Source organism: Melopsittacus undulatus, chromosome 9 (genome assembly GCF_012275295.1).
Source record: "Melopsittacus undulatus isolate bMelUnd1 chromosome 9, bMelUnd1.mat.Z, whole genome shotgun sequence".
NCBI lineage: Eukaryota > Metazoa > Chordata > Aves > Psittaciformes > Psittaculidae > Melopsittacus > Melopsittacus undulatus.
In genome coordinates, this window is record NC_047535.1 from 14,851,954 (window position 1) to 14,868,931 (window position 16,978).

General features: G+C 39.3%; 1 protein-coding gene across 1 annotated transcript in view; it reads left to right on the forward strand.

The window, feature by feature from the left end:
* The first annotated feature begins 401 nt into the window (after nt 1–401).
* Nucleotides 402–16,978, forward strand: part of ACSBG1 (acyl-CoA synthetase bubblegum family member 1) — a 33,182-nt gene continuing 16,605 nt past the window's right edge. Inside the window, 5 exon segments of the mRNA XM_031045961.2 lie at nt 402–452; nt 454–543; nt 545–663; nt 10,299–10,381; nt 16,288–16,505. Of these exon segments, the coding sequence (XP_030901821.1) occupies nt 402–452; nt 454–543; nt 545–663; nt 10,299–10,381; nt 16,288–16,505 (561 nt within the window).

The following is a 16,978-nucleotide window of genomic DNA, read 5'->3' on the forward strand; positions in this document are numbered from 1 at the left end:
TCCTGGGATGGAATTTGTTTAGTCACATGTGGAAACTTCCACAGTATGTAACAGGCCTGATTTGCTGAAGTCAAAGTGCTGGTGCAGTTGTGATGCTGGAAGAGGCACTTGGCTGTTACACTACTGGATTTCATACGTATAATTGACTTGAAGGCATTTCCTGATGTAATTAATCTGTTTTTTCTTTAAGAAAATCACTGAATGTTCTATTTTGAAACTAGAGTTAATAAAGTTAGAATTGCTTCAACTTCTCTGAACTAATTTATTGGAAATGTTGGCAAAAGAAAAGATTTGCATCTTAAAGCTTTGTAGACTCATTAAAATTCTTCTCATGGATAATTGAAGAAAACTGAATTAAAAGGAAAGTTTAAGCAGCTCACAAGCACTGCGACATTTCAAGCATGTTAAAATCAGAAAGAAACAGCTTTTGTAGCTGTAGTCTCCTCCTCTTGTATTGCGTGTTGGCTTTTCTTAACAAATAGCCAGTTACTGTTGGTTTCTTCAGTTGTCCAAGTAGCTTATTTATGCCTGACCTGCACAGTTCCTGACCATTTTTGTGACCAGCTTTAGAGGGCTTTTCAGCATGCCTAAGAGTGGAGAGCCTCTTATGAAAACATCACAAGATGAAAATGCACAGAATATTTCAGAAAGCTTTGAAAATGGGTAAAGTAGCCTGAGTATTTATTTTAACAAACCAATTTGCCAGTTTTTCACAACTTGAGTTTGTCTCCTGCAGTTGTGCAGGTCCACAAGGACCTTGTCTGCCTGGTGGAGTCTCTGCTAGCAAATGCAGAATAAGGTCTGTCTGTTGAAGCTAGAATGAGAAAAATTGTAATGAAGTTTCTAAATGGATTTCTTCTCCTATGCTTGCTTCTAGTTTACCATTAAACTTAATAGCATCATTCAGTATGGACTATGTTGCTTGTATCCTGTTTGCATATATCTAGCTGTACAGCGTTCATTTTATAGCACAGAGGTTCTTAGACCCAGAGGTGGGCTCAGCAGGAGTTTGTGTATATCAGTTCCAAAAAGAGATGTGTTTAGCTCCTGTGGCTCAGCTGCTCGCAGCTTAGCAAAAATATGGAAGGCTGGTTGAAAATACTGGTAAATTACTAGGCTCTTATGCTTCAATATAAGCTTTTCAGCAGTGTGGTGAGGTAAAGGGTGTTCGCAAGTACCGGAATATAACAAAGTTCAGATAGTCAAGTAAAAAAAGCAGTCAGTGCTCCTGTGCCATCCCTTCCTGTGTCTCTGAGGGTCAGAGTGGCCCCAAAGGCTTTAGAAGTTCAGTAGCAGTTGCTCTGCCTTTTTACAATGCATATAATCTACTTTGAATGGGCTATCAAAAATACCTGAGCTGCAGCTATGCAGATAGGTCTCTCTTCCCTTTGGAATTTGCAGAAATAATCCTTACATCGTAATTAGCCTTTGTAGCTGAGCATCTTCTTCCCATCAAAGGCAGTAAAACTTGACCAGGTTACCAGGTATGTGTAAGATAACCCTACTGGCTGCTGTCTTCTTTCTGTCCTAGGCAGCACAAAAAGGAACATTATTTTTCCTGTTACTCCATCACTGGAATGGTGTCTTCTGTTACAGAAAGTTCCTCATCCTTACAGGTTTTAGAAATACCTGCTTTAAGAACAGAACAACACATCTCACAGGAATACTTTGACCTCTGCTTATTAGAACTTTGTCAATATTGCTGAGTACTAATTATCCACACCCAGAGACTGAACTATTGTATCAGGCAGATATTTTTCTGTTAAGTTAAATCTAATTTCACATTTGTTGAGGTAACAATTTGCATATTATGTTGCTTGGAAGATGTGCTTGACCCTGTCAGGCAAACAGTTGGTTGGGATTATTTTTATCATAATGGTTTCTTCTGTTCTGAGCTTTGTAATCCAGGATAAGAATCATTAGAAGCAAACTGTAGACTTAATGTTTTTGGAAAGGAAAAAAGTTCCACACATCTCTGTACGCTTTTGAAAGTTGTGTTGTTGCTGCTGCTGGATTCCTAATGCAGTTAATGCGAGAACTGTAATTTGTTTAATCTGGCCAAAGATCATAAAACAGTACTAGGCTTGTGATTAGTATGGGTAATATGTACACCTGAAAGTTAGGATTTTGCTGATTTGTAATAATGCCTGTATTTTAGTCCATGCATGCTTCTATTGGTGACATGCTTAAGCAAAAAAAAAAAAAAGTTTCCTTGTTTTCCTTCTTAAAAGAAAAATAAAGGTAAAAGAGTTTAAAATTACAGTGGTTTGCACCCCCTGCAAATGGGAACTTTAAGCTTCCCAGTTTAAAAAGGTGATGAGCTTTTGAGTTGTTTCTGAAATTCTAGTGAAAGAATATCACAGAGACTAGAACCACAGCTAGTTCTGATGCATTTCAAGTCCATAGCATAATACTTATTTGTTAGTTTTCTGATGTAGTCAGTGCATGTTGTCGTGTTAAACAGTAGTGCTTACCTGGTGTGGTTAGAAGTCAGGCAGGTAACTTTCCATACTTCATTTTGTATGCTGGAAGTAGGATTCCAGGCAGAAAGGGCTAGACAAAGAAACTAAAATTCTAGGAAAAAAGACCTTTTCTAAGGCTGGAATCAAACCAGTGTGACCTAAAAAATGAGAAAGAGAGGAAATAATGAGTTCTGTGTGACCTAACTTTGCTGCACTCCCTGCAAATAGCCATAAAGAGGCACTTACTGAACAATTTCAACTTCAGGTCTGGGTTTGTGCTGTGCAGGGGAGAACAGAGCCAATCTGTACCAAGGTCAGTGAAGGCTTGTAGAATGCTCCCAAGTGTTGAATAGAGCCTTTGCAGAGAGAGGGATAAATAAAGGCTGGGTACATTGTTAATTCCTTCCCAAGCACCCACAGAGTTCTCAGCTATCTGTAGAATTGGTCTGCTCACCAAAAGAAATGGCCTGGCTTTTGAGGCTATTTAGTCCTAACAACAGAAAAAATACTTCAGTTGTATGTTTTACTCTGTGTGTGCCAACTGTGTTACATGGCAAAAAGGACTCAGCTGTTAACTTTAATACCTTGTTCTTCATTAAGCCTGTCTGTGGCTATTAAATATGCCTTTGTGTGGGAAGAGGTTATATGAGTAATTTGAGACTGGTTTCTTGTGTACTATGAAAAGCAAACTGATTGTCATGGCAGCTGACCCTTTTGCAAGAGTAGGAATGTATTTATGCTCATTTGTGGCCCCTTTTTTAAGACTCTGGAGGACATGAAAATCAATTAAAACTTAAATCTAACCTGTTCTTCGAGGACAAAGAGAAACTTTTAATAGAATGACTAAGGACTGAATTATAATATTGCCCTAATTTGAAGAGAGGAGTAATTAGTAAATAAGACAGCCAATCATGATAGACAGCAACATCCCTGTAAAGGACCACGAGGACTTCTTGTGATTCCTTACTTTGCTCCTTAATATAGGGAAAATGTTACATGTAATATGAAATGAGGCTTTAAAGAGCAAATGTTGTGTGTAGTTACTGTGGGGTTTTTACCTTATGCTGTAGAAAATGAGGAAACATCTTCAAAATGTCTTGGGTGACAACTCACAGCCCCCCAGAGCCTGGAGATGCAGTGTTTGCTACTTGGCTGTTTATGTGCTGGTCACAGATCTCTGTTTAGCTGCTGAGCTGTCAAAGCTTTGATACTATATTGATATGTTGATTTCAGTCAGGGTGACTCTGTTGTCTTTGTCTAGAACTCTAAGGGCAGATTCATGATTCTGAATTTATTGTCTTGTGCTCCTTCCTACAACCTCTCCCCAGAGCTCTCTTTTAAAATACTGGATTCAGCACTTGCAGGATGCATGGGGAATTTGGAAAGGATTACTCATGAATGGGATCCAGATGAAGATATTTAGTTTCTGAAGTTTCTGGGCAAAGTGCCAGGATCATTAAACCCTAAGAACTACCCACAGGTAATTTAACCCATCACTTTTTGCTGCCAGAAGAATTGTCAGATGATTACTTAGTGATTCCATCTTGAATTCAGATGTCCCAGTGAACTGTTGAAAATGCCTGACACCCAATGAAAAGTACTTTGGAATGTGCAGATGTAGACCCAAAACGTATTACCAAAAGCAGCTCTAGTGTAGATTAAGGCTGGTGGAATGTGTACAGCTGCATTGTCCTGGAGAACATGCAACAAAAGCTTAGGGAAAAAAAGTAATTCCCAGAGCAGAGATAAATATTTAGGACACTTGTCACACAGAATGAAGCAGCAAAAGAGACACACTGATTGGAAGTAAGATTTTTTTTTTCATCTGCTTTATTATGGATTACTTAATCAAACAACCAAGGTGTAGGAGTTCAGAGATGGAATCGATGAAATCATCCTCAGGAGAGGCAAACAGTGAAAGATGAAAACAAAATTTATTAAGAAGTTCTGCCGTGGAAAAAATGCGTGTTTTCAGTTGAGCCTATTTTTTGTGTATTAAACAAGATTCAAATGTCCTAGTTTGGAAAGCCAATTCAGCCAAAGTGTTGGACAAAAAAGTACTTGTGCTGATGAGGATTTGCACACTTTGTAAGGGGAACACCAGCATACTACAAAATATTTCTTTGGGCAAGGCAAGCAGAGTTTAATTATAAGGTTCAGACAGTGTTGTAAGGAATATGTAGTAATGTGCTTCCTGCCACTTGCCTAGTGGGTGAGCTTGTAAATAATATCCTCAGTGGAACAGTGAAGCAGATGAAGGAGCTGCACTGGTTTGGATCATTGTGGTGTGTACAAGTACAAGTGAGCCTTCCTGAGAGCCCTGGAGTCTGAAAGCACTGCTACAAGAGCATTCCCAGGAGAAGCTCTATGGATTGCTTTTTGTAAAAAGCTTGTAAGTGACAGAGAAATTGTGTGCACTCAGCAGACGCTGTAACTGAGCATTCCCTTGTTATTGCCTATGTTCTTTGCTGCAGACAATCTGCAGGATAATTTATCTTGAAGAGCCAAAAGAATTAAAATGCTGCAATAGTTACAGTAAAGCTTTGGAAGTTAAGCAGACAGGAACTGCAGTAACATGGTTGGCCACAGACATAGCCTTGCACCTTGAACATACTACTCTTACAAAATTAGGCATTACATTAATCTCAACTTATCTGATGATGTATATGCCTGAGTGCAGGATCTTCAATACTGGATATTTACCATACATTAAACCAGAATAAAATTAATTAATAAAAATATTTTTGCTATGTGGGGAGCCCACACATGATACAATGCTATCCAGGAACAAGGTGAGAGTGGAGAAGCTGTGTAATGGGAGAATCTCCTCTGTTAGAAAAACCAGGAAAGGGAAGAGGAGATCATAGAATAGTTAGGATTGGAAAGGACCTCATGATCATCTAGTTCCAACCCCCCTGCCATGGGCAGGGAGACCTCACACTAAACCATATCACTCAAGGCTTCATCCAACCTGGTCTTGAACACTGACAGGGATGGAGCATTAACTACCTCCCAGGGCAACCCATTCCAGTACCTCACCACCCTAACAGGAAAGAATTTCTTCCTTATATCCAGTCTAAACCTCTGCTGTTTAAGTTTAAACCCATTACCCCTTGTCCTATCACTACAGTCCCTAATGAATAGTCCCTCCCCAGCATTCCTGTAGGCCCCCTTCAGATACTGGAAGGCTGTTATGAGGTCTCCACGCAGCCTTCTCTTCTCCAGGCTGAACAGCTCCAACTTTCTCAGCCTGTCTTCATATGGGAGGTGCTCCAGTCCCCTGATCATCCTCGTGGCCCTCCTCTGGACTTGTTCTAACAGTACCATGTCCTTTTTATGTTGAGGACACCAGAACTGCACACAGTACTCCAAGTGAGGTCTCTCACGAGAGCAGAGTAGAGGGGCAGGATCACCTCCTTCGGCCTGCTGGTCACGCTGATGAGGGCTTCATTGTGAATCCAGACAGCATGGATCTGGAAGCTGAGGTAACTGACTGTGGGTGAATGCATAGTCTCAAATGCCAGCTGGTTTAGTTGTCAAAATAAAGGGGGGGAAAAAGGGGGTTTAAGTCTCTTTTTTTAGAGCAGTTGTGAATATGATTTTCAGACTTCAGGTACTTCAAATTGGTTCATGTATATAAAGGGTTATGACTAAATATCCTGAAGTCTAAAGGAATACCTTGTACTGAATCGTGTATTAACAAAGTACACATGTAGTTATTTGATGAACTGCTTGTTTTATTTTTGCAAGTTTGTAGAAAACTGGTTTATTTACAGAAATTCTACCCCCTGTAGAGAGCCAAGTGGTAAAATATTTAAAATTGACAAAACTGCAAGAGCAGAATGACAAGGAATAGGAATACAAAAAAAAAAAAAGAGATGTCCTTTTATTTGCTACTGTACAAAATCTGTTTAATGAGTAGCTTCCCCTTAAAGCCCATGATAATATTACTGCTGCAGAGCAGTGTTCATATTCTGTGGGTGCAATTTGTGATCTTAGAAATAGCTGTGCAGAATTAAGGCCAAAACATATTGTATGCTACCACGTGAAGTTCATAGGTTTTAAATTTGAGAAAGAAAAGATTCCAACCTAATTATACAGGACAATTGGTGTATTCTGTGAGGCTTATTGAAGTGAGAGTTTCTGTATAGCATTTTATCCATGGAGATCATTGCTTTATTATCATCTTAAAAATTGACTTTATAGATTCTTTTCAGTTTTATTCTTAGTATTTTCACAAGATTTTCCTATGAGGAGAGAATTTAGAGGGCAGCATATATCTGGATGTATTTGACCTAGAATATAAGATGTAAGCAGAAATTCCAGTTACCAGAGAAGGAAACATAGAGCCTGTGGAAGGAGAGGGCTAATTCCGAAGTCCCTTGAAACTAGAAACCTCATGGAAATTAGTATCACAGTAAGTAGTGCTGTTAATCAGATACTCAGTGTCCTTTTGGTAACAGAAAAAGAAGTTTTTCCTAAGGTGTAACTTCATTAAAAGAGAGCGCCCTGCCATTTCATAATGGTAAAAGTGGAGAGATTTAGCTGTTACATTTAGTTCCTACAGTTACGATAAGAATTGGTACTGTATTCGGGTTTATTTCCATCAAATACACTTGGTTAAAACAAGTAATTGCTATGCCAGCAAATTCAGATGGGTTGCTTTGCTTCTGGGGGTGAGGATTGTCAATTCTGTCAGTTGCTATTTTACCATTATAGTATCAGTCACACATGTGTTACTTCCACTGGTTTGTAACATAGATCTTGCTAGAGCTGTTACAGCCTCTGAAACAAAGAAGGAAAGGAGAGAGAATGTTCAAACTCTCACTTTTTAGATTGTGTGAGGGCAGCTGCAGTGTGATACTATATTGAGCTGCCATAGAGTTGTAGTTGCAAGCCTCTGGATAAGCCAGTCAACTCAAGCATTCTGTGCCTCTCTCTCGGGTGAAGGGGGTGTGTGCAAGCATTGAATTGAGGCAGCAGATGAGGTCATGTGTGATAGAAAGGTACCTTGAAATTAAGTCCCAGATTACATCAGGAAGTAGTCATTCAAAAACTGCTTCTGCTAATGGAGGTGTGCAGGAGTATGCTTTGTTTAGTTCTAGATGGTCAGTGTTGTGTAACACAGAATTCATTGTGTTTCTGATCGGCTTACTAAAGTGGCCTCTACTGTGAAATCCTCCGTGTGTGCTTTGTAGAGGTTTTTCCATGTTACTTTTAGAGCCATAAACTTGTAATGCACAAATTGTATGTATAGAATCCACTTTTAAGCTGGTTGTTGGGTTTTGGAACATGCTGTTCCTGCCCTAATAAAGTTAAAAAATGTATGGGGAACCTTAGCCTTAATAACAAATTTAGCAGCCCAAGTCCAGATTTCCAAAGCATTATGGCTTTGCTGGGGTGTCTTGCCACTGAAGCATCACTCTGCACTGCTTTTTTCCTTGCTGCAGGATGCTCAGTAAGCTCTTGATCGAGCAGTCCCACTGAATTCTGCTCAAGTCAGCCTTACATGAACAGTTTCAGATACCATAACCATTCCTAGATCTTTGCTTAATTTTAAAAAAAAAATCATAACAAAAGCTAAAAGTAACAACATTAAAAACATACTCTTTCACTCAGAAGGGATGCTTCTGAATATACGCATATATTGTCGATGGAAGAGAAAATTGCCTAACAGTACTTCCAGGGTTAAAAACCCCCAAATAACCAACTCCCAAATGGACTGCTATGTCCATCAAGGCAGGTGGCAACTACTTTGCACACAGCATCACTAGTGGTGAAGATAGTGGATGCACAGAGCTCCTCAAACAGCTTCTGCATGTTGCAACATTACCACAGAGCCAGTCCAGAAGTTCAGACTTGGTTGATTCTTTATTAAGGGAACATAATATAAACTGAACTGGTATCTGTAATAGTCAGATGAGAACAAAACAAACCAAAGAGATTTTCATCTGGGAAAAGTCATGAATGATGATTATCATAAGTTTTGAGTAGCTTCAAAGGAAGCTCTTCTAATATATTACTGATTAGATCTGTGTTCTTCTGAGGACTTCTTTTACTGTTCATTTTTTGATGATGTTTTATTTGTTTCATAAAGTAATAAAAGTTGTTAAATATTTAGTATTCAAAAGGTATTTAAAGGAAAAGATTTGCATTAGATTTCTAAACATCAAATGTAGTTTCTCTCCAATAGGAGAGAATAGGAAATAGGAAAATACTCAAAAACTAGGAAAAGTTTTGAGATGGCAAATTTCAGATGCTTTGTTTTTATTCCCTAATGTGTCTTCCTGGTCTGTCACTCTGTCATGCAATCCCACTTAATTAAGTCACCATCTTCCCATCTATCAAACACAGGCTTACCTTTCAAAATGCAGTATAATCCCTCTCTATGTTTACATGGCTCAGTTTCTCATCAACATCCACCTTCACCAAGCCAGTGACTATTTTCAGACCCTACCTCTCTGCTCATCAGACAAGCCCTTTCATGTTTTGTCCTATTATGCCATTAACAAGAGAGGGAATACCCTCACAAGCAAGATTAGTGATGACTCCTCATTTTCCTTCAGCTGCTTTTGTGACCTGTACCTCTGCTCTGAGGCACAAAGGTCTGCAGCATGGTAGTAGCAGGAGATGAAATGAACTGTGATTGTCACTTCTGATGGGTGAAGAATTGTGCAATCTGCTAAACTTTTGTAGCAGGGATCCAGCTTGCTTACAGCTTGCTTAAAGGATGATTTCATTGTGAATAACAATAATAATTTCTAGGAGTGCCCACATATGTGTAATAGATACTCTACAAAATGTAGTTAATGTGAGGTAGGAAATAACGTCTGACGTAGTGTTGGGCACCTGGCACTACTGTGTAACAAAACTGCTTTTGAAGTTGCTTGTTATTTAATAGAGAGCTGGGAAGGGCCTTGTTTGTACTTTCTACATTTTGTGTTTATTACACTGTGGAGGGGAGGGAATTCTTGAGTTTCACTCAGGACTTGTCTGTTGTAGCTGTTGGAATAAAGGTAACCATAATTTGTTCTTGGCCTTTGAAGGCTGCTGATTCCCACCTCATGATCTGTTAAATGAAGTCAGCTAAATTAAAAACTCCGCATGCTGCTATTCATAAATAATCTGCAGTGTATTTCTATATGCAGTCAAATGCTTAGTTATTGGTTATATGGTTTGCTCATATAATCCTCTGCATTCTGTTACCTTACAGACTTTCTGTGCTGTATTATCTGTGCTATAATCTTTGTCTGGTTAATTTAAGCCAAGAAATGCTCCTTTTGTCCATGTGATAATGATAATTTGTTGCTTTGGTGACATTTTTCAGAGGCTTTATTGTTATTATTAGGAAGTAAATCTCCTTTTCCTAGCCTCTAAAAAACGCCAGCCAGTCAACAGAAAAGCCCCTAACCTCGAAGCCTCAACAGGTATAAACCTTGACAGTTTACAAGGTATTATACTAGTACAGTAGCAGCATGATCAAGGTTAAAATTGATAATTCCTTCTGTATGCTTGCATGGTTCATGACCTCTCTGTTATGATTCAAAATTACTATCTCCATCTTTTATATGCCATGATGTTGAAGCCGGAAGTCCACTGGTATGAAATAAGAATGTCATCCTTAGAGTGAAGGTATTTCTGTGTTTAACCTGACTGTAGTGTTTGCAACAAAGAATCAAAATCTTATTTGTTCTTTTGAGCTTTCTGTTTTCTCCTGTTGTGTTTCTAAGTGCTTGCAAGCTATGTTTTTATTTCCCCTTGGATTTATTGCATTTTGAGTGTAGTGGATCCTACTAGCACTCCTGAATAATCTTTAATATATATGTTTTCTTTTAGAACCTTTACAGATGCACAGTCTGTCTGCAGAGATTCACTGCTTCATTTGGAGGATACCCAAGATGAAGGCACAGAGCCAACAGGTAAGCATGTAAAAGATGATCCCTGGAAATCTGAGCTCTTATAAGGTGATTTTTTTTCCTGTAATACAATGTTTATGTCTATTCTAGCAAGTTACAACTGACAATTTTTCAGGGTTGGGATAAAGAGAGACAGCCAAAAAAGTAAAATGAAACGGAAGTGAATAAGAGCAACTGCAAAACTGTCAGGAGCTTTCTGTAAACTTGTATGAATTCAGTAGTTTTTCCCAGCTTTTGTCTCTACTGCAGATGATTACTAAATAGAAATGAGTAATAGTCTGTTCCCATGGAACATCATACCAATTCTTGTGTTACCTTTGGCACCACAGTTTACTTAGCATCTGTCAGCTATTGAGGGTTTGGCATACTGTGTAAGAACTGGAGGCTGTAAGGGAATATCTATACTTTGATGAGTTCTGTGTAGCACTGTAGCATATGCATACTACTGTAATTTTAAACCAATTACAGTGGTAAATTTACCTTTGTTTGCTACCATGTGCCTTAAAGTTTTGCTAGCAGAGCTTGCAGAGAGTCTTTGGAAGGTTTGCAGCTCTGAGAGAGCTCCCTGTTGCCTTGATGAGTCTGCTACTGGTGTCTAAATTTGCTCATTTAAACAGGGAATATTTGTTCTATGGGACAATTGGAGCAATGGCTGCAAGTGGTTTTTGAAGAACTAACAGATACATGTAGGAAACTCACATGCAGACTTTATATTTGACATATGTCTAAATATATATCTGTATGCATATATATTGACTTTTAAAAAGGCAATTTTTTGATACCCAGTAGGTTTCTTTCTGAGAATTGAGTTGCTTACTGTCTGCTTTTTGTTTTTCCATAAGCCAGAAATAAATCTGAATGGCTGAAAGTGATAACTTTCAAACCTCTATTTTCAAATGTTCAGGGTATTTTACTGAACTACTTGAGACACACACTGTATATATAGATTTTTACTGAGGCTGTGGTTCTGCAGAGCACTTGCTTGTGTGCTTGTGAAGGCTCTGACCTATTTTACTAAGAATTTATCTGGGACACTGGTTCCTGCTGTCAGTTATCTACCCTGCTTTTCTCACAGAGGCTGCTGCTGGCTGCAGTTGAGAGTAATATTCTGGGTTGTAAACCACAGTGTTCAGGAAGGAATGCACATGTCATTCAGCCACTCCTGCAGAGGTGACCACAGCCTCTGGAAGAAAGGTGAGGTGAACAACTGAAGGTAGAAGCTGTTCCAGCTGTTCCATCATCAGTTTCCTGCAAACACAAGTCACACCCCATCCATTTTAATTAAGCAGTTCCTTTACTTGTGTTTAGATATTTTTGTAAGCTGATGAATCAGGAGCTTACAATTTAACTTAGACTTTCTTTTATTTGACTTTGGGAATCTGTGGAACTACTTGTTATCCATTTCAATGAGAAGCAATGTTTGACTTGGACACTTCACACAGCTATGCAGATGCTGAGTGATGAAGTGCAGACTGAATGTCAAAAAGTTCTTCCAGAAAGTCTTTTGGGAGAAGGAAGCTAAGTGTCAGGTTGTGGTGGGTCTGCTTTGTAATATCAGGAGAAAAGAAGGGAATTCTGGTATATTCTAGTTGTACAGAACTGTCTTTCTCATTTGATAATTGATATGCTCTGCAACCCCAGGAGCAGATTTGTCTGATGAATGCCATTGTTCTGGAACTTTTACCCCATCCTTTTCCACCAATATGTAGAAGCTTGTTTGTGTGGAAGCAGGCTAGATTTTGGTTTTTTTCTCATGCATATGTAACCTTACTGTTGGCAGCAAGCATTACATTGGCATTACATTTACCTGTGTTAAGTTAAAGGATAAATCATTCATGCTGGTTTTATACTGATGGAATCACAAAATAATTTATGTTGGAATAACTTACACTGAAGGGCCACTAGTCCAGCTTTCTACTCATAGGAGGGTTTACAGCTCTATTCAGCTGACTTTTGAAAACCTCCAGTAATGGAGATTCCACAGCTTCTTCATCCCTTTTCTTAGGCTGACACCTGCATTGTGAAATTACTTTTCTTTATCCAGCAAGAATCTTCCTTGCTGCAGCTCATGTTCATTGTCTCCTGTTCTGCTGCATGCCTCTGAAAAGAGGTGCTTCTTTATAGCACCCCTTTCAGTTTGTGGCAGAATGCAGTTACATTCATTCTTTATCTTCTGTAGATGGAAGAAACCTGGTTCCTTTAGGGGCTTTTCTTATATAGTATGCTCTGGGCCCCTGACCATCTAGGAATCCCTCTTCTGGGCTTGCTTCAGTTTGACAGGACCTCTCACTTGCACAGAGGCTTCCAGCTGCACACTGCTTAGGTTGCACCCTCATAAGTAGTGAGTAGGGGGAAATAATAATTTTCTTTCCTCTGCGGACTATAATCTTCCTAATGCAGATTGGGATTCTGCTGGGACATGGTACTGACTAAAATTCAACTTGTCCACCAGGAGCCACAGGAGTTCTTCCGCAGAGCCAGCTGGCATTCAGTCTGTGCTGCTGCATGGGGTTATCCAAGCACAAGCTTTACATTCACCCTTGTTGAGCTTTGAGGTTTATGTCAGCCTAATCTTCCAGTTTGCCAAGGTCTATCTGAATGGCAGCCCCTGCCTTCTGGCATGTTGCTCCATTCCCCAAGTTTGGTGTCATCTTTGAAGCTGGTGAGGGTGCATTCTATTGCCCAAGACTATAATGCAGTCATTAAACAGTATCATTCTTGGGACTAACCCCTGAAGAATGTCACTTGCAATTGGCTGATAGGTAGACTCAGAAATGTTGACCACTGTTCTGGAAGACTAATTATCTTACCAAGACCCAGGAAGCTTGATCTTGCTAATGAAGACCAAGGAGAAGAAGGCGCTAAGTGCATCAGTCCTCCTATGTCAGTAGGCTGCCTGTGATAGCCTTGATTCTCTGTTTAGCTGCTGCTGTACCAGTAGAAGTGGCTTTTAACATCACTTGCCAATTTCAATTCCAAGTGAATTTTTACTTTCCTTTCCTGCATGCCTGCACAGTGTTCCTGTAGTGATATTTCTTCCTGATTACTCCCTCCACATGCTTCCATTTTGGAGGTAATCAGTTTTGGAACCATAAGGGTTGTTATGAAGCTTATTTTGTTCTGATGCATCATTCCCTGCACGTCAGTTTGTTGAGGCCCTCTTTGGAGGGGATCTTATTTGTCTGATCAACATTGATGGTAGTTTACTGATGTGAAGATCAATATATTTATTGCAGTTCTTAAATGTTCTTTTTTCCTCCAATGGAAAAGGTGCAAGTTTCCACATACTGAAATATTTGTATGTTTTGATTCATGTAAAAAATATTTGCACTATTAATGTATATTTCTCTGACTGAGAGTTTAAAGTTGCATGTTTATTGTGGGAAAAGGATGATATGGCAGAAAGCCCTCCTCCCTTCCCAGCTGTGGCAAGGAAGCTGGTTTCTGAGTTATTTAAAAGCATCACTCTGTATTTGCTGACACATTCATGTTCACTTCTGTTTAATCTGTCCATTGGCACAGGGCTAGGTTTGACATAGATGTCAAGCTCTCAGACACCAAGCTGTGTGTACTCAGCTCCAGCTTTTACTAGAGAGAAGTTAAGCTTTCAGGGCCAAAGGCATCTTAAAGAAAACAACAAAATAATGACTGAGAGGAAGAATGATGTATTTGTGTTGTCAGCAGAATGTGATGGCATCATAGCTGTGGAATCTGGGATGATGACTGTCTCAGAAAAGCCTCCAGCAAAGAGCTGAATACCTTCTCTCACCATTAGAGCAGAGGGATGTTTTGCAGGAACTGGCATAGAATCAAGAAACTGTTTTGTGAGTTACATCTGAATCAGTTTCAAGCAGAAGTTAAGTCACTGGTTTAGTTTCTGCTTCTCAGGATATACCTATGGAATATCCCTTGGAGTTCCTTAGGTCATACACGGGGCTATACCAGTCAGCCTGTTTGTTTACCTGTCTAAAGGTGACCTTGGTTCTTTTGCATTTTACACGGCTCTCAGAGTTGTTCTTTCATAAATATTAGAATTCATTTGCATTCCCAAATCCATCCTGGCTGTAACCAGAAGGTTGGGTGGTGAATAGAGAGAAGGTTTCATTCACATATTAGCTTTAAACTGTAGGCTTAGTGTATTGGATATGTTTTAATAACTAGTACACAGTCTCCTTCATATATCCCAGAGGTCCAACAGTATCAGCAGATGGGAGTAGTTCTGAAAAAAAGAAAAAAGACTTGCTATTTATTTGCCTGTTTAAAACAATGTTTTGTGTTTAGGATCATATTGAGAAAGATCAGCTGAAAACTTAGCAAGTATGAAGTTTTTAACTACTTGTTTCCTCCTGTAAAGTTCCTTGTTACACATTTCTACTTCAGTGGGAAAACCGCACACCTAAAATCCCAAACAATTAGATGAGCTGTCCTTGGAGCAATTCCTAAGACAAACTGTAGAACAGTTTTTGCATACACTGTATGTATAAGATTCCTCTGAGCCATCTTTTCCTTCAGCAACAGACAGTGAACAGGAAAATTTAGTCTGATCATGGAACGTGGTCTTGGAGGAGAATGATATGAGGAAAAAACCACTTCAAGAGACTCAGAGTGACAGTCAGGCTACCTGTCTGAATAAAATCTCTGCCACTTTTTGTTTTATCTGACAAAATCCTCTTTTTTTTTTTAGGAATAAGTCTTTCCATCTCTGATGTTCAGTGAGTTCATATGAAGGACATAAGCCAAGGTCATATATTAGTGAATGAAAAAGTATTTGGGGTACAAAGTGTAATGCAGGTAGCACGAGTTACTGGAGAAAATTTCAAAAGTAATGTTTTCTGTTACTCTTAATTCTGACAAGCTGAAGCTCTTCAGTCTGAAACATTCCACCAGCTCTGTGTGGAATCTTTTGATTTTTTAAAATTATTATGCTAAAAAAATTGCTTCATTTAGGAAAGTAAATGTAAGGAAAAAATATTCTTAAAATGTTCTTGTACTATTTTGTTCAGAAGTACAGGAACTAAGTGTTTGATAGGGGAGTTGTGAGTGGTTTTTGTCTTCCTTGTGAGAATTCACCTCAATTTTGCCAATTTACTAACCCCTGGATCCTCCAAGGAGTATATTTATACTCAGCCTGCTTCTTGCTGGGTTTGCAAGAGCCAAGAAGAATCTTTGAGGCAGTAATTTCTTGTGAATGCCAGGGACTGCCCCAGTCCTTGGCACCAGTGCTGAGAGCCAAGTGACATTAGTTGGTGCTCTGTCTGAGTCCTGTCAAGGAAGGCGAGGAAAAATACAGGATGTGGATGGCAAAAATACAGGGTGAGAAGCAGAAGAAGGTGAAAGATGATGTGGAAATAGAGACAGGAATGTCTGGAGTGGATATACACACTGGAACACATGATAGCCAAGGAAAAAACTGTGGGAAGTAGTGAGGAGCAGGGGCAGAATGAAGGTGAATAGCTGGGGGGGAAGGAGGGAGGAAAGAGCTGCAACAAGCAAAAGGAGCTTGGATGCTGATCAAGGACAAAGGTTTCAGTCTTTAGGATCTCTGTAGCCTTCTGATTCACCAGCTACTTCACCAGCTCAAGGGGTGGTGGCTGTGCAGGGCTGAGCATAGGCAAGCAGATTCTTCTGGAACTGGAGCTGTGCCGGTAACACACAAAAGATCAGTGTAATTCTTTATGGTGGCACTTTTATTCAAGATGCAAAACAAAGTGTGAGAAATAAAGATTTTTTTCTTTCTGCATGGCTTATTTGATAGTTATAAAATTGGAAAGCCCTTCTCTCAAAAGGTGACAAGTGCCAGAGTTCTGCTTAGTCCTGCAGTTTTTATTCAATCCTCTTGTCTTTTGGTACACAGTCACATGGTATTTTTCACTGATGGAATACCTTGGTGATAATGCTTTACTTTCCAGAGTCTCTGTGGACTTCCCTAGCTGATGGCAGAGTCAGGCTGAGGATAGATAACTCATGTCCTCAGACTCCTATAACAGTACATCAGATGTTCAAGGACAGCCTAGAAAAATATGGATCCCTTAATGCTCTGGCCAGCAAAAAGAATGGGAAGTGGGAGAAGATAACTTTTTCAGAGTATTATTGCCTCTCCAGGAAAGCAGCCAAAGGCTTTTTGAAGGTAGGTACAGGAAACAAAACCCATTCCTTTTTCTGCCTTTGTCTTCTTAAAACAAACAAAACCCCCATTCCACCCTATAAGAGGCTTTTCTTATTAATTGAAGATCATCAGTCACATTCTTTATGGAAATAATAATGGTGTAAATTTCTTTTGATCAAAGAGATTACACTGGTGTCAAGGAAACTTGACTTCAGGTGAAGAGCTGCTGTATTACACTGTCTCACTGAGGCCTGAGTACAAAGCTCAGCAGAAGGCCTAAAGATTAAAAACAGAAAAACAGGTAAAAGCAGCTCTGTCATGAATTTGGTGGGATAAAGACAGATCTGAAAACATTCTAAACATAGGATAAGATTAGTATTTGTTATGCTCTTGCTGTTATTGAAAAGTTCTGTTTTTCACGCCTTTCTGGACGGCAGGGCTCAAACAGACAGGAGAAGGTGTGGAAAGTTTAGCTCATGTTAAATGCTGATAGC